Here is a 26,160-nt window from a genome sequence, read left to right as displayed (position 1 = left end):
GCTAAGTATTTAACGGAGAGTCGTCACAGGCCTGACGTTCACCTGCCCGATGCAGACCAAACTAACGTCAGTGTTCATGGGGATGGTGAGACGTTGTGATCAACCAACCCGTTCACACTCCCAACTCGTCAAACACCGCCGATTGGTCAGCGCCCCTCAGCATTGGATACTGGCGCACGGAGGCGCCCTTCAGCAACAGTACCGGGCTTTCAACTAACTCCAATGTAAACACACCAACTGGCGTAGTATTTATAGCATGAGAGTCCGTTCAGGGCGGGAGGGAGAGAAGGAGGGGGTTGGATGGAAGACATTCAACCAGGAGACGACTGTTTGTGTTCCGTTTGAAACCAAAAGTAACGTTGACTTATTTTGTCCGGTCAGTCTTTAGTCATTACCCGGTGCGTTGGTCTCCGGTGCTGAGGAGCATTGACCAATCGGCTGTATTTGACGAGTTGGGAGTGAGAATGTGTTGGTGTAGCGTGTGTAGCTCGTACACCAGACCGGCAAAACCAGAAATGGACCAGAACTCTAGTTGTTACCGAGCAGCTCAGTGTCCCAAAGAACTCTGCACTTCCTGGTTTACATCCAACATGTCCTGTACGTATATACATGCTGCACACATCCTCCCTCTTCCTCCGCTGATACACAGTGCATCTCTCCTGCATGCCCTTCCTGTGACCTCTGACCGCTGCGTCCGTGTACAGCCGTCAGCTCTCAGATAAACAGGGAGGAGGAGTAACACTGTGTGTGTGTATGGGGAATAACACACAGCAACAACAGTCACATGGACACACAGCGAAGGGCCTTTTCCTTCCTCCGCCGGCCGCCTCTATATTTAGTCTCATCTGCACCTGTGAGTCTGAGCGCGCTCAGTAGGCAGCTGATGAATGGAGGGCTGTGACCTCACAGGAAGGGGGGGGGCTACTGTGTTTGGGATGTTTGGGGTCGTCACAGCTACTGGTTTATTACTGTATTGTTTCATTACTCTGTTGATGAAATGGGGTCAAAGTGGGCGTACTGGATAAATCAGAAGAGCTTTACGAGGATGAGTGCAGCTTATTATTTACTTTTTTAATTCATTGATAAAGCAAATAGCCTAACTTATATTTGATCTGGAAAGCACTGTGTTTAAGCTTGGAATGTGCTATATGAATTAAATAATAATTATTATTAGTGGCTCCACTCTCCTCCTCCTCTGCATGGTAATATCCTGCCATCATCATCCGTCCATCAGCCACAACTACTTCCTTCCTTCCTCTCCGTCTTGTAGAAAATGCAGATGGATGGAAATAATTATCCTGTTAAACCTCAGAGTGTTCTGTCCCGCTTCATCATGAAGATCCATGAAGATGGAAAACAACAACAACAACAACAAGCAAACGTGAAAAGAGAGTAAAACAAAACATAGTAATGTGAGGCCGGGTGCTCCTCTTCCTCCTCCAACTGACTCTCTCCGTGTCCTCATCGCCATCGTCTCTGCTTTCCATCTCCGTCTGTATACATTACTGAACCCACGGCTGCTGCTGCTGCTCGCCGTCAACGCAGCGAGGCTGCACTTAGTCTGTGTGTGTGTGTGTGTATACTGTATGATGTGTGTGACAGGATGTGTGTCAACCTCCACTTCGCTGTCTCTCACCACAGTGTGTTTTCTTTCTTCTTCGTGTTACCACATCATCACCGCCGTGTTGCAAGTGACTCTGCGAGATTTCGGCCAAACAGGAAGTTACGATCACTCAGTCTCACACCGGCTGGTAGCACGTTTGTGTAGACGGCTTGAGAATGTTGATTTTTCAATATCAATACACAGAAAATCACATCAAATAATTACAAATGACAAAGTCCGATCGGTGCATCCCTCAAAATGACATGTTAGTTTAGATTATATGGTCACAGACGAGTGTCAGCTCTGTGTGTCCTCATCGATTTACTGGGACAAGAGCAACAAGAATGAAGCTTTCTAAGAAAACTACGTGACAAACACCACCGAACACATCCTGTCTAAAGCTGCACAGTTATCAACAGCCATCTTCAACCTCCTACGTAACCTCCACGCTGGAGACAACTCGCCACATCCGACAGCTACAAACACCAGTTAGAGTAGATTTATTTTACTCATATTTGTTGTCTTCCCTCTCTCTCCTTATCTCTCTTTTCCTTTCTCCTCCCTCTTCATCATCCTCTTCCTCTGTTCTTCATCACTTGTGTGTGAGCAGATTGACCTGGAGCCGGAGGGGAAGGTGTACGTTGTTATCGACCTGTCGGGATCTTCCAGTGAAGGTAAGAACGATCATTTTTACATAAAGATCAGGACGTCCAGATAATAATAATAATAATAATAATAATAATAATCCCAGAACATTATTCATTAATCGTCTTCATTAATTATTCACATTAATTATTGTTAGTTATTCTCAGATGGATATCGCTGTTTGCGGCAGCGGTGCTCTCCCGAAGCTTCAAATACCTTTGAATATTTCTCACCAAAGCTTTGAAGCCCAAAAAATTGTATTCTGGACAGCCCTAATAAATTAATGAATTAATTAATTAATTAAAATAAATATAATATATTATATGTCCTCCACTTGTCCTCCCTCCCATATTATAAATATAATATAATATAATATAAATAAATAGAAGATATTCCAACAATGTCATCCACCAAATCACACTTCAAGATATTCTCTTACAAATGATTACATTTGTGCCAAAAAACTGATTTATTAAAAACACAGCGTATGCAAAAGTAGCCGACTAGGCTGCTGCAGAACTAAAGAAGATATAGGATATCCAAACTATCGTTATTACATTGGTCTTTAAAAATACTGTAGGTTATTGGTTGGTTTAAAAGTGGTCGTCGAGCGGAGAATCAGGGCTAAAGTAACTTTAACTTTGTTAAAGTAAAAGCTCCCTCTGTGTTGTTTAGTATCACGTTTCTGAAGCTCATTTCAGATCAATCACCCTCACATTGATTTTATAAACTCTCCGTTGCTCTTCATCTCTGATATACTCCGTTAGACGTAGAGCGGTCTGTTTAACTTTGTAGGACTTCTCCTTTCTTTAGTATTTGTGTGTCACACTGTGGGAAGGTAAAGTGTTGAGTCAGTCTGTTATCGACATCAGGAAGTAGCCGTGGTGAGTTTCTGTGTATTAGTGAGTGTTAGTGAGTATTACTGCGATGCGGTGATGACAGATGTGATGTCATCAGTGACTACACATCAAAGAGTTCAATCATGTCCAGAGGGTTTCTGGAAGAACATTTTAAAACAGCTGGTGACTATTCAGAATGGCCGGCCTGCTACATGTAGCTACTGATGATGATTATTTTCATATCGTTGCTGATATCCATCAGTTGTGTTCAGTTTCCTGTTCTTGCTATGTGCATTACATAATACTGTTGACATGCCTGTTGTTTTTAAACAGAACATTATGTTTTTATTGTTTGCATTTTAGAATGCAATATTAGTCCACCACTCCACACGGGACGGACTGAATATATAGCATGCAACAGACGACAGATGAGACAGAATGGAAGAAGAGAAAGAGAGAGAGAGAGAGAGAGAGGGAGTTAGCCGGAGGTCAGCAGAGGGAGGAGAGGACGTAGATAAATTGATTAGTAAAGTGGAGCGTCCTCTAATGGACCGGTTACATCATCGAGAGAGAGCGAGAGAGAGGGTGGGGGGGAGGTAGTGTAGTTAGAGGGAGAGAGACTAAAGCTTTGTTTATACTCGTGCGAGACACCGTGGCGTGGGCCTCCGTGGCGTGGGCCTACGTAGATGGCGCCCGCTACGAGCATGCACAGAGGCGTTTAAATGCTCAGCGCGTTGTTCCTTGCAGTATGCTCTGAAACCCCAGGAGCCGTAGAAACCAAATGGATAAGCAGGAAGAACGTTACCGGAAGAACGTTACAGGAAGAACGTTACCGGAAGAACGTTACCGGAAGAACGTTACCGGAAGAACGTTACATAAATAAAACTATGTAGAAAAGAGCAGCTGTCTCTGCTTTATTCTCTGGGAAGCCTGATGTGCATATATCATTTATAACGTGTTTCCTTACAGGGGAACTTAAATATTCCATGAAACCTTTTTTTAACTTTTACAAAAACGATCTCTCATATTCGTTCACAGCCTGCAGCAGAGAGCCTCTTCTTCCTCCATAGTGTTACCTGTTTCTTTATAAGTCTTTAATGTCATGTGACATCCCTGTGGTCTCTCAGTGAACAGTCGTAGAGACGTCTGTACAGAACATCCTGCCCGGCCAAGTCTTCCCTCGAAGGCGCCCATGTTGAAATGAAAGGCGCAGCAGTCGGCGCGTAGTAGGGCTGCACGATTTTGGCCAAAAATGATAATCACGATTATTTTGATCAATATTGAGATCATGATTATACATACATTTAAATAAACAGCTTTTTCTTCCACGCTGTGCTACATTCCTACTAATTCACAATTCTTTGGATTTGAAATAAAATTTAAAATAACTTCTTCACCTGAATTCGGTGCATTTTCGAGTAATAGATTACTCTTCTACTGTGGACTGCAGTCACAACATTCAGGGAAGTTTTTCACATGTTGTCGCCGTAGGCTTGATTTGATGGAGTTTTCTATGAGCCGAGCACATATTTTATATCGCAGTCGATCAGTGTCATTTAATTGTGGGAAGTCAAAATTGTGATTGCGTTTTAATATTCTATTAATTGTGCAGCCCCGAGTGCGTAGTCACAAAAATTCAGAGGTGCACGACAGAGCGTCGCAACAACTTGCAGAGCGTTCGTGCATGACGCGAAAGCCGCGATGATGTAATTTTCTGGTATGCGCACCTCACGCTGGCTTCACCACGGCAACCATAATCCCACCTTTAGAGGAGTCATCGGGACTTTTCTCTCTCTTATAAATTTGTTCTTTAACCTTTGATTACATTTATTTCTGCGACTCTCTGTTGCTTTTTCTGTCTGCAGTGTCTTACAGTATATTTATGTACCTGTGTGTGTGTGTGTGTGTGTGTGTGTGTGTGTGTGATGAAGAGTGGATGAAATTGCAGTCATTACTTAAATGTGTTTGCATAACAGAGAACACATGGGGTCAGGCCTGAGAGCTGCAATAAACCTATTAGCTTACACACACACACACACACACACACACACACACACACACAGCCGCCGTGATGATATAAAATTACTGTTTTTGTGAATGGAGTCTGGTGGCTTTGAAAACAGCGATATAACGGTTTCAGTTCTCCGTCAGAAAGGGATGTCAGAAAATGTTCTAAATATAGTGTACACTTCTGCTGCTCCCGTCGACGGCCGCTTCACCAGACAGCCCTTTCTGACGGGCAGCTGAAGGCGTTATATCGCTCTCTTCAAAGCCACCAGACTCCATTCATACAAACAGTAACTTTACCTCTCATAACAGGGAGTACACATACAACCTCACTTCTTTCAGTTATTTCCAAACTGATCACAGCTTACATTGACTCAGCTAGTGCGTTCACATTATTCATAACCTTATTGATCAGCTTACTGTGCCAACCTACGTCACTGCTTCCTGAGGAGGAGTATTGATAAGAGTACCAGTTGAATCTCAGTGAGGATTTTTCACAGTGTCACTGTTTGAACATCCAGTTTTAACTTTCAGGGTTGTGATGAGGACATCACAGAGGAATAGCATGTCCATCACAGACCCCCACCCCAGTGGACCACACTAAGTCTAACTCTGTTGCTAGGCAGCAGTCGTCAGTTGCTAGGCGATGGCAAAGAGGCTGGAAGAGTTAAGAGTGTGGACCGGCAGAGACATGACAGGGAGGAAGGAGTACAGAGAGTCCTACAGAGGCTGGAGATGTAGAGTCTGTCCGGAGGGGGGTGCCAGAGGAAAGACGAGTTCACTGTTTGAGGAGCGTGAATGTGCTCAGTGAAGATATTATAGACGAAGATATTTCGTTGTTTTTGACCTGACAGAGGAAAGGCTGTTAAGATTCATCCTGCAGGGAACATTAATATCCAGCAGACTTCATATCAGTCCAGCCTGTCGTTGGATGCATCAATAGACAGTCTGACAGTCATCCCTGCTGCATGTGAGAACATAAACTGACTAAATCAAAATGTAGTCAGGATGTGGCCAAATCAACCCCCTCATTTTACAATTATGAATAACATACATGACGTTACACGATCTGAGGTAGTGACGGCTGAATGATGACAGAGAGAAGACAGATTATGTTTGACGATACCTCGGCTGCTGGGAAGCTCAGTCAAAGAACATATATTGATAAGAAGTGAAACTCAATAGTTCGCTCCGCCATTTTGGACTGAAAGCGACTACCGGACGCCAGTAAAACGTCCGCCTACAAAGAGCCGTACAAAAGTAAAACTAAATTATTTCTATTCTATTGTCATATTTAATGTCTCTACTGAAATGACCTGAAAAAAAACTGGAAAAAAAACACTCATCAGCCAGCAAAACGTTTTAGTCTGTGAAGGTTTTTCCTCTCATACCTTCATCCACGAACTAATTAACTAGCTCGCCCCAGGTACATGTGTGTGTTTAATTAAGAGAGTGTTAGGCAGTAATTGAACTGTCTGCTGTTCCTCTGAGGAAACCCTCTGTAATGAAACACACTAAGAGACACGCTGACACTGTTTCAGGCACACAGTGTCATCTCCATCTAGTGGCTGCATGGTGTCAGTGCAGAGGGAGGTCGACGTCCTGCAGGTGATGCTCATTAATCTCAGTGATGAGTCTTCGGTTTCCAGCACCAATATTCAAAAAGACAATGTTGTAGTTTTATACAGTTTAAGATTAAATAAATATCAGTATTTCAGTACAACTCATGTACAATCAATCAATCAAACCTTATCTGTATAACACCTTTCATACAGTGCAGTTCAAAGAGCTTCACAGATAATAAGACAGAACAAGTGAAAACAACATAAAAGACAAAAACAATATTTAATGTGTTTTACAATAAAATCAATAAAATACATTTTATTTAAATACAATAAAGTGAGTGATTAATAAAATAACAATAAAATAGAATGAAATGATACAACTTCAATAAAGTCAAATATGCGATTTTGAACATATTTTGTACTACTGCCACAATACAATAAAGTAAGTAATCAATATAGTAATAAAATACAGTAATATCATACAACTTAAATACAATAAAATAAGAGATTAATAAAATAACAATGAAATAAAATAACAATTTAACAACTTAAATACAATAAAAATAAGTGATTAATAAAATAACAATAAAAGAGAATAAAATTATACAACATAAATACAATAAAATAAGTGATTAATAAAATATCAATGAAATAGAACAAAATGATACTACTTAAATAAAGTGATTAATAAAATAAGAATAAAATAGAATATAATTATAAAATTTAATTACAATAAAATAAGTGATTAAAATAATAAAATTAGGAATAGGGAGATTTCAATTTAATGTTTAAAGGTTTCAACCCTTCCAGCAGCTCTCAGAGCAGCTTTTGTGACTATTTCAGAGAAGCCAGAACAAACATCATCAAACGTTGCTGATACCTGCATACCTGTATTAAATATTATATATGTATATATATATATATATATATATATATATATATATAATGAATATAACACCATGTATTGTTCTGGTGTGTGTGTGTGTGTGTGTGTGTGTGTGTGTGTGTGTGTGTGTGTGTGTGTGTGTGTGTGCAGCTCCAGCAGGATCCAAGGACAATGAGGTGCGTGTGTTTCGGCAGCGGATGGGTCCCAGGAAGCGTCAGGGTGCCGTCCGCCGGAGGGTCCACCAGGTCAACGGACACAAGTTCATGGCCACCTACCTGAGACAGCCCACTTACTGCTCCCACTGCAGGGACTTCATCTGGTGAGGACACACACACACACACACACACACACTCATCATAATTAATATGTATATACACACGTGTAAAAATACACAGCTTGATGTAAATTCAATGCTGACTCAGGTTTGTTGTCTCTCTGTCCTTCAGGGGCGTCTTAGGGAAGCAGGGCTACCAGTGTCAAGGTAGGACGGTGTCTTCACTCTCCTGTGGTCTCAATATTAATAATGTCTGTCAACATTATCAACTGGACGGACTTACAACACTTAACATCCTCCTATAAATGTGTTTCTGCTGCAGTGTGTACCTGTGTGGTCCATAAGCGATGCCACGAGCTCATCATCACCAAGTGTGCAGGGATGAAGAAGCAGGAGGACACCGTGGAGGAGGTACTACTACTACTACTACTACTACTACTACTACTACAACTACTAAAACAAGACCCTATATCTCAATGAAATGTTACTTGTTAGGTGATTGTGTCTTATATGAATTGTTATGAGATATTTTGACTAGTAATTAGATAAATATACTTGATAAGATTTTGCATATTTGCAGTCAAGAACTGCGTGGACACTTCAGGGGTCCCTGTTGGTGTTTGGCTGTCATTCCTTTTCTGTCTTGCCGCTCATTTCCTGTCGTTTGTCCTCTATCAGTAAATGAATCAGTAGTGGTAGAGGTAACTCTCCAGATCAGACCTCCAGACTGTCTCACTGTCCTCTCTTGCCTCTTGCAGCCGGTCGGCTCTCAGAGGTTCAGCGTCAACATGCCGCACATGTTCAGGATCCACAACTTTAAAGTTCTCACCTTCTGCGACCACTGTGGCTCTCTGCTCTGGGGTCTGCTGCGACAGGGACTCCAGTGTAAAGGTCAGTGTAGACAAACATACTGAGGTCTTTATCAGACCTTTCACTAACAAACACCATGCTATTAGTACAGTACAAAAGTAGGTTTATTTAGATTTGGGCTGTCAATTGAAAATGGAGGCGGTTACCGGGGGATGAACAGGAGCCGTAGTTTGGTCGGGGTCATATACGGTGGGATGATGGGGGTCGAGGAGAGGGTTGAAAAGGGGGTCGATCATGTGGGGATGAATGAGGTCGAACGGGGTCGTAGTGTGGTTGGAGTGTCTGGAACCCGGGGGTCGAGACTCAGAGTGGAGGTATCAAATCCAGGACTTTGTTGTTATGAGGATAAGCTGCCAACTGCTGAGACAAACAGGAGAGAAGAGGGTTAGACACACCTATAGGTCTGCACAGGTGGTTGGATTAGCGAGGGAGAGAAGCATACCTTCATATCGTGCAGCTCACTTGACCTGGACAAAAGAAAAATCATGTTTTATCATTCATCCTTCTAGTGTTTGTTCTGACGTTGCTAACTGTCTTCCTGTGTCTCAGTGTGTAAAGTGAATGTCCACCGGCGCTGTGAGAGTAACGTAGCTCCTAACTGTGGCGTAGACGCCAGAGGAATCGCCAAAGTCCTCTCTGACCTCGGAGTCACGCCGGACAAGATCTCCTGCAGCGCCCAGAGACGGAAAAAGGTGAGTCAGCTCGTCCACCAGTTTTATAAACCTGGCTGTAGAAAGTTGATCAAATGAGTGACTCTGTCTTCACACAGCTCCCTCAGGGTCAGCAGACGTTATCAGGGACGGCGAAGACAGAGGACGATCGCTCGAGGTCCGCCCCCACCTCGCCGTGTGACCAAGGTAACAGAAGTCCTCCTCGCTGTCACACATAACCTCCGCGTAAGACCAAACCCACCGTCTTATTTCTGTTTCTGTTTCCAGACGGGAAGGAGCTCGAGAACATCCGGAAGGCTCTGTCGTTAGACCACCGCGGAGAGGAGCACAAAACACACCCGATCTCCTCCCCTTCCTCTGTCGCTACGGTAACGGGGGACGGAGGTGGAGGGGGCAGCGTCGGAGTCGGAGGCGAAGGCGAAGGAAGCCCGGCCAACGGAGAGGTCAAAGGTCACGTCGCTCCTGAAGTCAACAGGATGAATTTGCGCGACTTTGTGTTCATCAAAGTTCTGGGGAAAGGAAGCTTCGGGAAGGTGAGAGGAAGACGGACGGGAGAGCTGTGTGGAAAATATTCTCTCTAATGTCATGTTTGATTGTTGTGACCGCTGCGTGTCATTTGACCAGGTGATGCTGGCGGAGCTGAAGGGCAGCGACGAGGTGTACGCCGTCAAAGTGCTGAAGAAGGACGTGATCCTGCAGGACGACGACGTGGAATGCACGCTGACGGAGAAACGCATCCTGGCGCTGGCAAGGAAACACCCGTACCTGACGCAGCTCTTCTGCTGCTTCCAGACCAAAGTAGGAACACACACACGCACACACACACGCACACACACACACGCACACACACACACACACACACACACACACACGCATTGACACAAATTTGTTTTATTTACACCACCAATTTCTTGAATGCAACTTGTGATTTTTAGGTTGAAGCGGCTCAGTTTAAAAGCTAGAGTGAAGATACTGGTATCATATGAAAACCTAATGAATCCATTGGTACAAACCATGTCATACTAGCTTGTCGCAAAGGAGGTTAAATAACGCTCCAAACACACAAAATTTTGTCGAGGAAAAACTGTCATGTCCATTTTCAAAGGGGTCCCTTGACCTCTGACCTCCAGATATGTGAATGAAAATGGGTTCTATGAGTACCCACCAGTCTCCCCTTTACAGACATGCCCACTTTATGATAATCACATGCAGTTTGGGGCAAGTCATAGTCAAGTCAGCACACTGACACACTGACAGCTGTTGTTGCCTGTTGGGCTGCAGTTTGCCATGTTATGATTTGAGCATATTTCTTTATTCTAAATGCAGTACCTGTGAGGGTTTCTGGACAATATCTGTCATTGTTTTGTGTTGTTAATTGATTTCCAATAATAAATATATACATACATTTGCATAAAGCAGCATGGTTGCCCACTCCCATGTCGATAAGAGTATTAAATACTTGACAAATCTCCCTTTAAGGTACATTTTGAACAGATAAAAAATGTGCGATTAATGTGCGATTAATCATTTTAATCGATTGACAGCTCGACTGTCTTCTGGAGATTCTCAGCAGTAAACTACTCTGAAAAGAAATACTTGACTGTTGGGATCTTAGGAGCTTAGGAGACTCCCATAATGCATTGCAGCATACAGTATAAGCATAATACAGTACGTCACCGTTCAGTGCACATAAATTCACCTGCAGACGCACTTTGCACCTCCAGGAGGCGCCAGCAGACCACATCTGGATCTCTAGCCTCCAGTTGTTGTGACTTTCATTATGACTTAAAACTGTGTGTGTGTGTGTGTGTGTGTGTGTGTGTGTGTGTGTGTGTGTGTGTGTGTGCGTGTGTGTGTGTGTGTGTGTGTGTGTGTGTGTTTGTTTCCAACCTGGGAGTTTGGTCCCATGATACATCTGATGGGTCACCACATGATTACAGGGATACGAAAGAAAAAAAAAACATTTCTGTTATATAAACTTTTCTTCCTTTTTCTAAACTTTTTTTCTTGTGAATCCGACACTTTAACCTCCTCAGGCCTTTAAAAATCCTCCGAATCAAACAATATTCACACCTGATGTTTAACTAAAGTCCCAGACACACCAAGACATTAGAGAACTAGCGGCGACGAAGGCTGACCTTTGAGTCGCCTCATGTGTCCTTTGTCTCGGCCAAACAGTTGCACTTGAACACACCGCAAAGACTACAGCCGACGGCCAGTTAGCACGTACGTTCTTCGCCTGCGTGAGAGGAAATAACTCTCCACACCAGCAGGCGGCGGTAGTCTGTATTCATCATTCAAAAAGGGAAACAGGAGGACCGAGGATGGCGGATATACAAGCCGTTGTTATGATACGTACATGAAGCTAGGCGGTGTCTGTCGACCATTTTCACACCACTCTCACTCAGCACTTAGCTTCATTCCAGATGTTCATGTCGCTGTGAAAATCTCCGTGTGTTGGAATGATCAGATGAGATGAAGAAGAAAAATGAGGAGAGCCTTCTGTGTGTGTCGTCTTGACTTTACCCGTTGGCTTGCTTTCCTCACGTCCTTCTCGTGCACTGATTGGTTTAAGCTGAACAGCCAATCAGAGTGATTTCTCTCACCGACGATTCAACACGCTGAATCGGCCGAAAAAACTCAGACTAGAGCGGGACACACCGCAAAAACTAGACCGACGCCCAGCGACTGCCGACCATCAGCTTGGTGTGTCAGGACCTTAAGCTGTAGACCTGTAGACCAACCTGGGGGTCTGACCCCCACTAGGGGTCATCATACAAGGAGAAAGACAGTTTTTCATGGTGTTTGAAGCAACATGTTTACCACTGTGTGAGAGAGAGAACGTCGTCTCAAGCAAGGCGAGAAGTAAGCAATGGCGTGCGACTGAACGCACACTCCTACGCAGAGCTGCCTCTGCGACTGTACGTCAAAACAAAACAGCTGTAGTGCCAGATGTTTGACGGTGGAACGTCTCAGAGGCTGTGGACTGAGCGGCCACAATGAGTAAATGCAAGTTTTCCGAGGGCTGGCTTCCCAAATATAAAGCCTGGTTGGCTCAGGATCACAAATAGGAAAGTAGAAGTAGATGCAAACTTTGTGTAAAATCGTTCGTCATAATCAGGGCAAAAGCACTGTCGTCTTGTCACAGCATCCTCTGCACCACAAAGTCACATAATGGTCTGAAAAATTCTGGAAATTTGAGTCTGGAAAAGTCTGGAGTTTTGAAATGTAAAATGTTTAGGAACGACTTGTAACCCTGGAGTGATTAGTGAAGCGTCTGAGCTTCATTTTCCTTCTCTTCAGTCTCCTCTCATCGTCTCCACTCTGAGCTGATTAGTCCGTCCATACTGTAAGTGGACGACGACAGACGGACACACAAAGGACACCCGTGGGTGGGACGCCGCCAACGCCGGCAGGCCGAAGCGTGTTTTGTCTATCGTATGTTGCATAAGTGTTCCAGTTGGAAACATAGAGAGGCTCTGTACATGTACAGTGTATGTGTGTTGGTACACTGTACAGGTGTGTGCTTGCTGGTCACATGATCGGTCCTTTCACTGCAGCTTGAGCCTGACGGCGCTGAGACGGCTGCACAGGTGTTAACTGTCATCAGACGGACCGCAACGAGGCTGCACAAGCCTCAACGTTTAAGACTCTGGAGACGCCGTTAAAGGTTTAACTGATGTTCACTGAGTTTAGATGAAGAGTTTAGAGACGTTTCTACCGGCCTTCACCAGTCAGAGCTGTTTGTTAACACATTCACTGAAAGGTGTGAGTCAGCTGAATGCAATGACTACATTTAAGCTGCCTTGACATGATAAAACATTTGGGCCCAGAGCCTCGCAGAGGCAAAGCCCAGTGCAGGTACGTCATCAAATAGTGAAAGGTCAGCGGCAACCAAGGTCAAAATTGAAATAGTTTGAAGTTTGAGCGCAGCTCTCAGTGTTTTTTTCACTTACCTCGGGCAAGTGGGTCAGAAATCTACTCGCCCTAAGTCTATTTGTACTTGCCCCTTTACAAATTGCTTTATTTATTAGCGGTTATCAAATAACAACGAAGACACACATCTTTTGACATTTGGGGTTTAGACCCAAGATGGTAAAAAATTTAATTTATTTTTCCATTTAGACTGTCATTTAATTGGTAGAAAACAACATCAAGTTCAACAGTTATCGACAGTTATTAAGAATATTGCCATTGGTTAAGACGGTGACAATGTTGACAATGTCACATGTTTTTTATTTTCTCATGACTGCCCAATCGGTACTGAGCATGTCCAGCTCTCGACAGAGATTAGAAGGAAGCGAGATGGCTCACTCTTTAGCTACTTCCATCATGAGCTCTGAAAAACACCCCAATGTGATTCATTGATTTCTTGACAAAGTTCCCGGATCTCGTTGCCTCTCCAGTTAGACATTTGCGTTGACTTCTTCATGCTAATGGCTCCTCTTCTTCACCCTCTGATGTTTGTTTCAAGAGTTTGCTTAAAATTCGCTTGACAATTGAATGGAAACACGACATGTGAAACATTTTGACGAGACCTGAGAAATCCTCCGGGAGCCAGTGGAAATATAGATTTAGTTCAATAAGTCTTAACTGGTCTGTACTGTATGAGACTAAATGTTTTCTGGTGGATCAGTAGGAGTGAAACATGTCAGGATGAGGAGGAGGAGGAGGAGGAGGAAGAGGAGGAGGAGGAGGAGTTGAGCTGCATCTCTTTGTTTATTTTCTCAGACTGTTCTGGAGTCGACCGATGGCGTCTCCTGTTCAATTTATTTATTCCTGTTATTTTCCTCCGAAGCAAAACACAAACATGAGCAGAGTGGACGGATGAGAGAGAGACAGTAACAGACGGGGAGACAGACGATGACGTCAGATGACATTTCTTATAGTTTCTTATAGTTTGTTCATTATTTTTCCTTTGTTTTATTCGTATTTCTTTTCTTTGTCAGGCTGGACACACACACACACACACACACACACACACACACACACTCTTTCTGGCAGTCAGGAGTGTGTTCTTGGACAAAACAAAGGGATTGTGTCTCTTACGTAACAGCTTTGATCCTTATCAGGGACATGATGTGTAGTCCATATGCTGTGTGACCCCACCCTCGTCACCCTCACCACCCTCCTCCTTCCTCCACCTCCTCCTGGAACACACACTTAATGCTCTCCAAGTGATCACAATAAACAAACCCACATATACATTCAGAGTATAATCTCTCACACTTCACCTCTTACATAACGCTGGTTCCACTCGGCCCGTCGCCACGCTGATCCACATCGACTCAGTGTTCTGGTGAATTAGCTCATTAGACCACGACGGTACAGTCTGAGGGTGAATTCAGCAGCGGTAGGGAGGGCAAGAGGTCGCTTGTGTTGTTGGGTTCAAACTATAGACTGTATATAAGAAGTGGACGAAGTCCCGGTGATGTCACCCATCGGTTTGTGGACTACGGTTTTGAAGCCTTCGGCAATTTGGCCGTTGCCATCATGGTTTTTATGCCGTTGCCATCTTGGTTTTTGGCCTTCGCCATCTTGGTTTTTGGCCTTCGCCATCTTGGTTTTTGGCCGTTGCCATCTTGGTTTTTGGCCGTTGCCATCTTGGTTTTTGGCCTTCGCCATCTTGGTTTTTTGGCCGTTGCCATCTTGGTTTTTGGCCGTTGCCATCTTGGTTTTTGGCCTTCGCCATCTTGGTTTTTGGCCGTTGCCATCTTGGTTTTTGGCCTTCGCCATCTTGGTTTTTGGCCGTTGCCATCTTGGTTTTTGGCCATCGCCATCTTGGTTTTTTGGCCGTTGCCATCTTGGTTTTTGGCCTTCGCCATCTTGGTTTTTTGGCCGTTGCCATCTTGGTTTTTTGGCCGTTGCCATCTTGGTTTTTATGCCGTTGCCATCTTGGTTTTTGGCCGTTGCCATCTTGGTTTTTGGCCTTCGCCATCTTGGTTTTTGGCCTTCGCCATCTTGGTTTTTGGCCGTTGCCATCTTGGTTTTTGGCCGTTGCCATCTTTGTTTTTGGCCGTCGCCATCTTGGTTTTTGGCCGTTGCCATCTTGGTTTTTGGCCGTTGCCATCTTTGTTTTTGGCCGTCACCATCTTGGTTTTTGGCCTTCACCATCTTGGTTTTTGGTCGTCGCCATCTTGGTTTTGGGCTGTCGCCGTCTTTGTTTTTGGCCATCACCATCTTGGTTTTAGGCCGTCTAATTGTAAATAAAATGTTACAATTAACTCTGATGAAGTGAAAACACAATGTGAAAGGGTTAAAGTTCTAAGACAAAAACACGGACAACTCCCAAACCGGACAACGCCGTGGTAGCGACCTGTCAATCACAATTCTCCTGATTAACTCAGATTATTATGCATCCTTATTATTAAATATTTTAATTTATTATCTGTTTCATTTATTATAATATCTTTATACTTTTTGTTATTATATTATACTCTTTGTTCTATCCTTGAATGTCACTCTATAGTTATAACAGTCTTTGTACTTTGTGTGACCTATGTCCTACCTACACCCTCCTTCCCTCCCTCCCTCCCTCCCTCCCTCCTGTTTTTCTTAATCGACTGTGGGATCGCAGTGTTCCCCTATCAGCCTAATTACCGCCAAGAAATGTAAATAACATTATACAACAGTAGCGCCGGGCCTCGCTCTGCTCTGCTCTGCTCTGCACACTGAGGCCGAGAGGGAAAGCAAAGAGGAGGGAAGGAGTGAACGAAGAAATGGAAAGATGTTCAGAAAAACAGACTGCAGATTGTCAATATTCATGATTATAACTTGTCTTTCTGAACAGAGTGAAGGGGTGATGATAAAAGGTGGCAGAAGGGGAGAGAGGGTTGTGAAGTGAGGAACAGGACAGTAACGGAGGAAGAGCGAGTGTTTTTTAATGAGCTGTAACTGGTGAACATCAGAGGCAGCAGAGACGTCCAGAAACAAGCCAGGTACATTAATGAACCTTTGTTCTCTTGGTCTTTATAGGACACAGAGAGAGAGACTGATGGACAGACTCATAGATAGAGAGAAAGACAGACACAGTGACAGTGATGCTCAGAGTCAGTGGACTGACGCGACTGGGATGAAGTCCAGACCGCCACGGTCAACTTGTTTTAACATCTCTGACTGTGACGTACATCCGACATGCACCAAACGTGTTTGACTTGATGAATCACACAGAGAGATTATGCTGAATTCTTCTAAATTGGATCTACAATGTCGTTACTTTATGGTCATCTGTTAACTGTCCTTGCTGCAAAAAGCTGACAGGGATGCAGTTCAAGGTGGTGATATAGTATTTGTTCACCTCCATAATTTCTGATACACGGGTTACCCCTCTGGTATTACTTTTGGACGGACCAGGGACGGCGTGTCACTATATGCTCGTTACATATTTCACAGGAAGTTAGGTTTAGGCAACACAACCACTTAGTTCGAGATGGGACGTAAACTTCTCTGACTAACGACTCACGTAACTAACGACTGATGTCAACGTCAAAATAAGTCAACGATACTTTTAGTTTCACACGGGACACGAACAGGATATACAGAATATAATCACATTTTCGCGTTGTCCACAACACGCTCGGCACACGGGAGAAGTTTTGGTTGGTTGCAATCTGCAACCTCACCACTAGATGCCGCCAGATGCACCACACTGCACCTTTAAGAAGTCGCCTCCTCACTCCATAAATCAGAAAATACCATGAACAGCCTTAAAAAATCAATTTTCTTCTTTTAGTAATAAAATGTTGTATAAATCAGGTTATGAATGATATATGAACCTCTGAGAGTCTGAGAAAAAACAGCCTTCAAAGATGTGGATTATTAAATTCCTGCAGTGGAAAAGGATAAAAAAGATGAACTAATATATACCCAGTTGATTACTGACATTAAGAGAATTGTTTTATGTATTACAAGTTTTCTGAAATGTTATGTTTAAATATGCAAATGAGGCATTATGTAATGCTATCTTTTGGTGATTTTCAAAGAAATCTACAGACACAAACAGACAAAGTAGTAAAATAAATCTTCCCACTAGTCTGAAAGAAGACGTGTTATGGAAGTAAATTCTCTAAATTGACCGGTGCCTGAAAAACAATGTGTTTGCCTGTTGTGTCTAGTGGCTTTATAAGGATCTGAGTTTCCTGGAAGTCTGTTTCTCATGAAACTAATCAAGACAAACTACTCTCTGACTTTTCTTTCATTTTCTTTGAGCGATGAAATTCAAGCGTTCTGCTCATTTGTTTTTACGGGAACGAGGAGTAAGGAGATATTGTGTGGGAGGACCGGCAGCCCACAGCGAGCGTTTAACTCCTGTCAGCCGCCGTCGAGAACAACAGCGAGTTCTCCACACACACTCAGCGTACTGAAGGTACATGCAGGTCGCCAAATATGTGTCAGTGTTGAGCAGCAGAGACTTTCTATTTTCAGAACTACAGTTATTAGTGGATATCAGCAGGTCTGCTGTTGTTGAGATGCAGCTCAAGCACACACACATTTGTAATTTTATACTTTTGTAATTCGTTTAAACCTTTTTATGCATTAACCCTCTGAGACTTTAACCCGACTTCACTGTCATTCAGAGGTTGTGGCAAGTTCAGTTTTAGAGCTAGAGTGAAGGTCTAGATATCATATGAACCTAGAAAACCTAATGAATCCACTGGTACCATGTCATGCTAGCTTCTCGCGAAGGACGTTAAATAACGCTAATTTTGGCGAGGAAAAACTGTCATGGCCATTTTCAAAGGGGTCTCTGGACCTCTGACCTCCAGATGTGTGAATGTAAATGGGTTATATGGGTACCCACGAGTCTCCCCTTTACAGACATGCCCACTTCATTATAACCCAATGCAGTATTTCTTTAATGCAGTTTAAATGTGTTATTTTCTCCTATTCTAAAATGGTGTATTTGAATATTTCTGCATACCGGGGTCCCTAAACAGTCTTGAATTACATAAATTGGGTATCACTGTAAAGCTGAGACTCTTGTGGATCCAATGAGCAACTGTATTCATGTGTGATGATGTTAGTCCCCATAGGAGACATTTCATTATAGTGAGACCATTCTTTTAAAAAACGTGACCACATTGTATAAAATGACCTGTGGTGACCTCTAGGATAATCACAGCCTTATGAAACTTTACAGCCACAAACTAAAGACCTAGAGCATTCAGAGGATGGACGGCTTTCCTAGATAGATTGACAGTAAGGGGTTTCTGAGCAGTTTACACAACAGAAGTGCTCGCCGTCCAATCGCCAAAAAATGCAATTTTTGCAGAAATCTCCAAATGTCAAAAGTTTTTGATCCCGAATCATAATATGACTTTTTCTATGGTGTTCCTCAAGGTCTTGGTGTCTTAATGTGGTGTTTTGGAAGGATTATTGATCATTTTTATCAATTCTCAAGTGGTAAAAAAATGCCTAAATTTAGCACCAAATCTGTGTAACAAATGGTATCAACCCAAAAATTGCTGCAGCAACTTAATTTATTAATTCATGTTTATTTCTGATTAATGACTAGAACAACTTGACACAGCGCTGCTGTGCTGCATATTATATTAATCTTCAGGTTCCCAGCTTTCAGATGATGTACACCACTTCTATGTGACATCTACATGTACCCTCCTAAAACAGACAGAAACGGGTCTATTGTGGGTCTCAGAGGGTTAACAGCATAAATTAGCTGCAGCTTCTATGACTTCTGTCAATAATATTCCCCTGTATCACTGCTGTCTTTTGAGCAGTCTATACACTATACATGTGCATTGATACTAATCAGCATCATAGACGGGAACTCAGGAGGGTAAAACTTTCTCTAAAAAGCAGAACCAAGAAGATCTTTTGATGAACTCCCCCGCTGGTTTAATTCTGCACGTTGTGGACGACGTCATCGAGAGCGAGAGGCTGCTCAGCGTCGGGACACAAGTTGGATTCAACTGCTTCTTTTTTAAAGACAAGCATTCTTGATCTGCTTCCAGGGCCACACACACAATACACTCTGTCCCCCCAATTACAATCCTTTCCTGCTGCAATTATCATGGGGAAAAAAGAGAAAGTCTGCCCTCCTCTTAAAGGCAAACACCACAAAATACACTGTGAAGGAGTGATTCATCTGTGTGGACGGTTACTGCGGCAGCGTTTACAAGGAACGCTTTGTGATGAAGCTCCCGTTATATGACGGATCTGAACCCGACCTAACTCCGAGCTCCAGGTTCAGTTGAATGAAATCACTGAGTGCATGTCGACTGGGACGGCTCTGTGTGGTAATGACCAGCAGCCAAACGGTAATGGCTGCTAATGTTCCCAGAAAAGTAGGACAGCAATTCACTGTTTTTGTTTTTGTACATGGACAAAAGTTCAAACCCCCACGTGCTGTTCTTTATCTTGATGAAGGGAGTTCATGTTCTGAGATGAAGTCTGTGACGTCTAAAAAATCAAATGCAGATGTTTGTTCTTTGTTGTATAAGTGCAGACGGGAAGATTAAATACCTTAATTTACTCAAGGACATTTATACTAGGGCTGTCAGTCGATGCAAATATTCAATCACGACTAATCACAAAATAATCACACATTTATTTATCTGTTCAAAATATACCTTAAAGGGAGATTTGTCGAGTATTTAATACTCTTATCAACATGGGAGTGGAAAAATATGCTGCTTTATGCAAATGTATGTATATATTTATTACTGGAAATCAATTAACAACACAAAACAATGACACATATTGTCCAGAAACCCTCACAATATACATTCTTTGCTGACAGTGAATGAACTACAGAATGTGCTGTGTCCACAGAATGCTCCTAAAACCTGAATACTATCAGCAGATCACACGCCACTTCATCTGAAAATGCTCCATACAGAATATCCAAACAGAATATGCTGTTTACATGACCCAGATCACATTCACTATATGTTGTCTTTTTCTGAATAATAGTGGGATATTAGTGTGCATGTAAACATTGATTGTCCTCACAAAGATAGAAGTACAAGGTTGTGTGTGTGTGTGAGTGAGTTCATAGTTTTGGTTTTACATAAGCTGCATGTTGAGACTTGTTGTACGTATAGATTACAGCAGGGTGGCAGAGAGGGCACACGTTTAATCACACAGCGTTCCGATAACCATCGGGGGATCATCTGGGTGTGCACCTATAGAACAGTGTGTGTGTGTGTGTGTGTGTGTGTGTGTGTGTGTGTGTGTGTGTGTGTGTGTGTGTGTGTATCTGTACATTTGTAATTACACTCAGGAAATGTTGATTCACGTTTGATTGGGTGGGACCAGCCGGGACTCTGGGTACATTTAAACAAACTATTTCGACATCCTGTTTAAAGTCCCTTTAAAGAGACAGAGAGAGAGAGACAGAGAGAGAGAGAGAGACAGAGAGAGAGAGACAGAAAGAGAGAGAGAGAGAGAGAGAGAGAGAGAGACAGAGAGAGAGAGAGAGAGAGAGAGACAGAGAGAGAGAGAGAGAGACAGAGAGACAGAGAGAGACAGAGAGACAGAGAGAGAGAGAGAGAGAGAGAGAGAGACAGAGATAGAGAGAGAGAGAGAGAGACAGAGAGACAGAGAGAGACAGAGAGACAGAGAGACAGAGAGAGACAGAGAGACAGAGAGACAGAGAGAGAGAGAGACAGAGAGAGAGAGAGAGAGACAGAGAGAGAGAGAGAGAGAGAGAGACAGAGAGACAGAGAGAGACAGAGAGACAGAGAGAGAGAGAGAGAGAGAGCTGTCGGAGGTGGATCGGCGGCCACTTATGTAAGCGCCGATCCTGAGGCCCCTTTAAACTGATACTGGAGCGGAAACAAAGAGCCCCAGGTCAGATTTAAAAACAGTGTGAACGCAGTCCGATCGGCCTCCGAGTTCTCCGGCAGCACAGCAGCTGACTTCACTCCAACTAATCGATTAGAAGAGAATAATCTCTGTCCTCATGACACCTCACAGAACAACGGTCCTGATGAGGTTCATGCAGCGACGTGGACAGATTTTAATTTGGGGAAAAATGTAAAAAAAATAAAGGGTTTGTTAGTTGTGAGAACATATTGGTGTAAAACAGGAGTCCGAACCTGCAGCTCCGGAGCCACATGCGGCTCTTTAGCTCCTCTCCAGTGGCTCTCTGTGGATTTATGAAAATGGAAATGAATAACTGTTTTTTGTTTACATTTTCATTTTTATTTATCATTGTTGTAGGTCTATCGTACGATGGAGTATTAGGGCCACATTGAGGGAAAAAAAAAATCTGAGATTTTGAGAATAAAGTCATAATATTATAAAGAAGTAATTGTGCATGTTATTTTATTCTTAATCGTAAAATTAGGACTTTATTCTTGTAATATTACAACTTTTTTTTCTTGTAATATTATGACTTTATTCTGGAAATCTCAGCTGTTTTTCCCCCTCAATGTGGCCCTAATACTCCGTCGTACATTGTCTCTTTGGTCCTCACTGCATTAGACTTATATACTATATACTTAGACTATAAACTGCGTTACCTTCATCACAGTGCTCAAATGTTTTGCGGCCCCAGACAGTTTTGTTTTAGTTTTTGATATTAAAGGTTGCTGACCCCTGATCTAAAATAACGTGATAGAAAATAGTTTCATATGGCTCAAGTATGTTAAATTCAGCTTTGTTTTAAATTATGATGACATTTTGCATCTTTTGTGTAGCTGCTTACAAATGACGCTGTAAAACAGTCAAGAGGAAGTCAATGTGACCGGGCCTGTCCCGTGGTTTGTGTTAGTCACCTTTGGGTGTATTGTTTTCTCCAGAGGAAAAGCAGGAAGAAAGTTTCAGGATCACAGGAATATATCCTTGTTTATGACGTGAAGAAACGTTACCCAGAAGGTTGAGTGTGTCATGCTTCTTAATGTTTAGTTAACTGAAACTCTGTCTGTTTGGGAAACCACCTGCTTCCCTGCTGCTCCGTCCCTAAAGCTTCGGTCATACTGTCCACAAGGACCGTCGCACAGATGTGAGCAGATGTGGAATCGTGACGAGGAAACGTCTTTTATACTCTGTTTCTCCTCAAAGTTCTCTATTTTTCTCCGCCCATCAGCGTCCTTACAGTTTAAAAAATGTGGATGTGCACGACACCTTCAGGTCCAACAACTCAAAACAAGAGACAATACCAACAGAACTGTTTACCATTGGCAGAGCATTTTGGCAAATCTTTCTTGGGCGCTACCCACATAATCAGCTGTGCTGCTCATCCCACAAATGCATGATCCTTACAAGCTGGACATCATTGTGAAGGTAAATAAACAGGCTTTCCAACGATGTAAAATATAATGACAATTAGCATTGTAACAACAGAGAAATAATCCACCAAACACAAATTTCCGACCTTTTTTTCCCCAGTTTATATCTATAGAATACACAATATAAAGATTATTAGAATACACTATAAATATACCCGACTACTACAACTAGCTTAACATATAAAGATAGATTAACCCCCTATATACATTAGCAAAGTGTGCAAGTTACAATGTTTTGTTTTAAAATAAAAAATGAAATGAGGCAAATTCCTCATGTGCAAGGTTATTACAGACTAAAACAGGATGGAGTCTGGTTGAGACAGAAACTCTACAGCTAAGAGTTCACTGTTAGTCAGAGGTGAGGTGTGGTACAGGGTTATTGTTTTAGGCAGGAAAGATTTCCTGTGTCGGTCTTTGTGACAACAGTTAGTTAGTTAGTAAGTTAATCTTTATTGACAGACTCAAAGTCCACTATAAAAGCATTACGGCTGTCAATCGATTAAATATTGAATCATGATTAATCATACATTTATCACATTTTTTATCTGTTTAACATGTAACTAAAGGCAGATTTGTCAAGTATTTAATACTCTTATCAACATGGGAGTGGACAAATATGCTGTTTTATGCAAATGTATGTATATATTTATTATTGTTAATCAATTAACAACACAAAACAATGACAGATATTGATCCAGAAACCCTCACAGGTACTGCATTTAGCATAAAACAATATGCTCCAATCATAACATGGCAAACTGCAGCCCAACAGGCAACAACAGCTGTCAGTGTGTCAGTGTGCTGACTTGACTATGACTTGCCCCCAAACTGCATGTGATCATCATAAAGTGGGCATGTCTGTAAAGGGGAGACTCGTGGGTACCCATAGAACCCATTTACATTCACTGATCTGGAGGTCAAAGGTCAAGGCACCCCTTTGAAAATGGCCATGACAGTTTTTCCTCGCAAAAATGTAGTGTAAGTTTGGAGTGTTATTAAGCTAGTATGACGTGGTTGGTGCCAATGGACTCTTTAGGTTTTTCTAGTTTCATATGATACCAGTATCTTCACTCTAGTTTTAAAACTGAGCCACTACAACCTCTGAAAGATTGATTGTGTTAATGTGTTAAAGAAATTAGTGGCGTTCAAACGATTTTGCGTTTATGCGTCATTATCGCGTTAACTTTGACAGCCCTAAAAAACATACAACACTAACAATAATAGATGCATTGAAATAGAAACTGACACTTTTTATAAAGGTTAAATAAAAGTTTATCAACGATAACATATTTCCAAAGCTCTTGTGACTGCGAGCATTATCTGGTTTAATGATGCTCCAGACTACAGACAGCGGCTCACTAACACCAGAGTGTGATTCAGGGTTTAATGCTGAGAGAGGATGCATGTGAGAAGGAGATGAACATACAGCGGCTCAGAGGGACTGATCCTGGTTTCTTATATACAGAGCTGTTTATATCACAACCCCCCCCAACCCCCACCCCCTTATTTCCTATATGAAGAAAGCGTGCTGGAATTCAGGAAGGAGGCCATTTTCATACCAAGAGAATAGAGCTCAGAGGGCGCCGTATAGACTGTGTATGTGACAAGAAGTGGAGACAATCCATGTCGGCCGCATAGCCGTGTATGTTGTGAGACATAAAATCCAAAGTTTGTCCAAGTTGTATACGCTCATTAAATGCATCTTTGTCTCTCTCTGCCTCTTCAGGACCGCTTGTTCTTCGTCATGGAGTACGTTAACGGAGGCGACCTCATGTTTCAGATTCAACGCTCGAGGAAGTTCGACGAGGCCAGATCTCGTTTTTACGCTGCCGAGGTCACGTCCGCTCTGATGTTCCTGCACCGGCACGGAGTTGTGTACAGGTAACCGTGACAACCACGTCAGCATCTATCAACGGGTCACCGTGCAAGACACGTGCATTTACATTTGACACATTAAAGTGGGTGTAACGATATTCTGCTGCACTTTTGCACCTTCAGTTCAGCACATTTGAGTTTTAGCTCCGACTCCGTCTCTTCACTGTGAATCATGACCACTGTGCTTATTTGATTTACAGCTTCCAACTGAGATATGCGTCTCCATTACCGCCCTATAAGGGAGAAGAGAAAATAAACTTTAAAGGAATACTTCACCCACAGAATGGCCATCTGTATATCAGTGACTCACCCCGTCTTACCTTGAATTCTGGAAGAAAACTTTGCCTCCACATTTAAAACACTTCAGATTGGTCCAGAGTTGCACGGATGAATCTGAAGTTTTTTAGGTAGAAGCATGTGTTTGGGAAGTAGTGAGCATCCAGATTGGATAATTCTGCCTAGTTGTGTGAGAGTTTGTAAACAGGTGTTTTGATATAGTTTTGCTGCTGTTAAACGCCGCACACATTTACTTCAATTCATCAAAACCTTTCTCAGTGGAAATCGTGGAGGCATAAGAGGAAACAATGTTTTTTTCAGGATTTCAAGGTAACAAGGGGCCAGTAATTGATATTTTCATTTTTATGGGTGAAGTATTCTTTTAAAGGTACTATATGTAACAATTTACGTGTTGTAAACGCTTTATGTTTGTACGGATTGTAACTTAACTATAAAAACGGAGACCTTCCTCGACTTTCTCGGTTGCCTCTAACAACAGCCTGCGGACTGATTTCTATGTTAAGGACTCCGTTTTGCCAGGAAAATCCAAAGAAGATGACGTTTATGCGCCAACAGTGTGCAGCTTAAGTAGCAAAATACTGTCTTGAGTGCTTAAGCTATGGTTGGCCAGCTTGCTGTAACTTACAGTAGCTATGCAGCATGGATCTGTCGTTAGTTGCTTCATAACATTAGCTGATAAAGTAGTAAGCTAGTTAGTATCATGAAACCAATGGTCCAAATAAAATACAGGAACATTACAGAACATTATGTTAGGGATAATGTCCGATGATGGGCTATTTTTGTGGCGATAACCTTGAACTTGTTTCAGGTTGCGCCTGGCTGTGATTTTTAGCTACAGTAGAGTGAGGCGATGTCTGTTAATCTGTCGGTCAGTCGGTCAAAAGTTTGCTCCAGCGTTTCTCTGTAGTTGTTGTATAAATCTTTCAGAAAACTGACAGAAGAGCTCATCTGAACACAAAGAGCTGTTGAATCAAAGACTTTATTCCCTTTAATCCAGCTGCTGGAAAGAAACCAAACTGTGTGTTGCAATTCATTTTTGGCATTAAGTAAATAGAACAGTTTAAAGAGCCTCAAATTTTCCCCCCAAGAAATGTTGGTTTTGAGACGGCCCAAAAACCAAGATGGCGACGACCAAAAGACTGCAAAAAGACAAGATAGAGACGGCCAAAAGACTGGGAGGGGGGATGATGGGAATGGGGGGTCAGCTGTCACAGAGCACAGGGGTTGTCGCTGAGGACGTAATGGAAAAATCAGCGTGGATCTGTCGTTGGTTGCTTCATAACATTAGCTGATAAAGTTGTAAGATGGTTAGTATCATGAAGCCAGTGGTCCAAATAAAATACAGGAACATTACAGAACATTATGTTAGGGATAA

The 26,160-nt window shown here is 42.5% G+C and overlaps 1 protein-coding gene across 1 annotated transcript in view; it reads left to right on the top strand.

The window, feature by feature from the left end:
• LOC141774559 (protein kinase C epsilon type-like) overlaps positions 1-26,160 on the top strand; it is a 54,377-nt gene that overhangs the window by 15,745 nt on the left and 12,472 nt on the right. Inside the window, exons 2-11 of the mRNA XM_074647309.1 lie at positions 2,214-2,277; positions 7,696-7,864; positions 7,992-8,026; positions 8,142-8,230; positions 8,578-8,710; positions 9,239-9,381; positions 9,459-9,546; positions 9,628-9,893; positions 9,985-10,158; positions 24,340-24,494. Of these exons, the coding sequence (XP_074503410.1) occupies positions 2,214-2,277; positions 7,696-7,864; positions 7,992-8,026; positions 8,142-8,230; positions 8,578-8,710; positions 9,239-9,381; positions 9,459-9,546; positions 9,628-9,893; positions 9,985-10,158; positions 24,340-24,494 (1,316 nt within the window). The remainder of the gene's footprint in view (positions 1-2,213; positions 2,278-7,695; positions 7,865-7,991; positions 8,027-8,141; positions 8,231-8,577; positions 8,711-9,238; positions 9,382-9,458; positions 9,547-9,627; positions 9,894-9,984; positions 10,159-24,339; positions 24,495-26,160) is intronic.

Source organism: Sebastes fasciatus, chromosome 9 (genome assembly GCF_043250625.1).
Source record: "Sebastes fasciatus isolate fSebFas1 chromosome 9, fSebFas1.pri, whole genome shotgun sequence".
Classification (NCBI taxonomy): domain Eukaryota; kingdom Metazoa; phylum Chordata; class Actinopteri; order Perciformes; family Sebastidae; genus Sebastes; species Sebastes fasciatus.
Note: the sequence above shows the minus strand (reverse complement) of the source record. Positions and strands in the feature narration are given on the sequence as shown.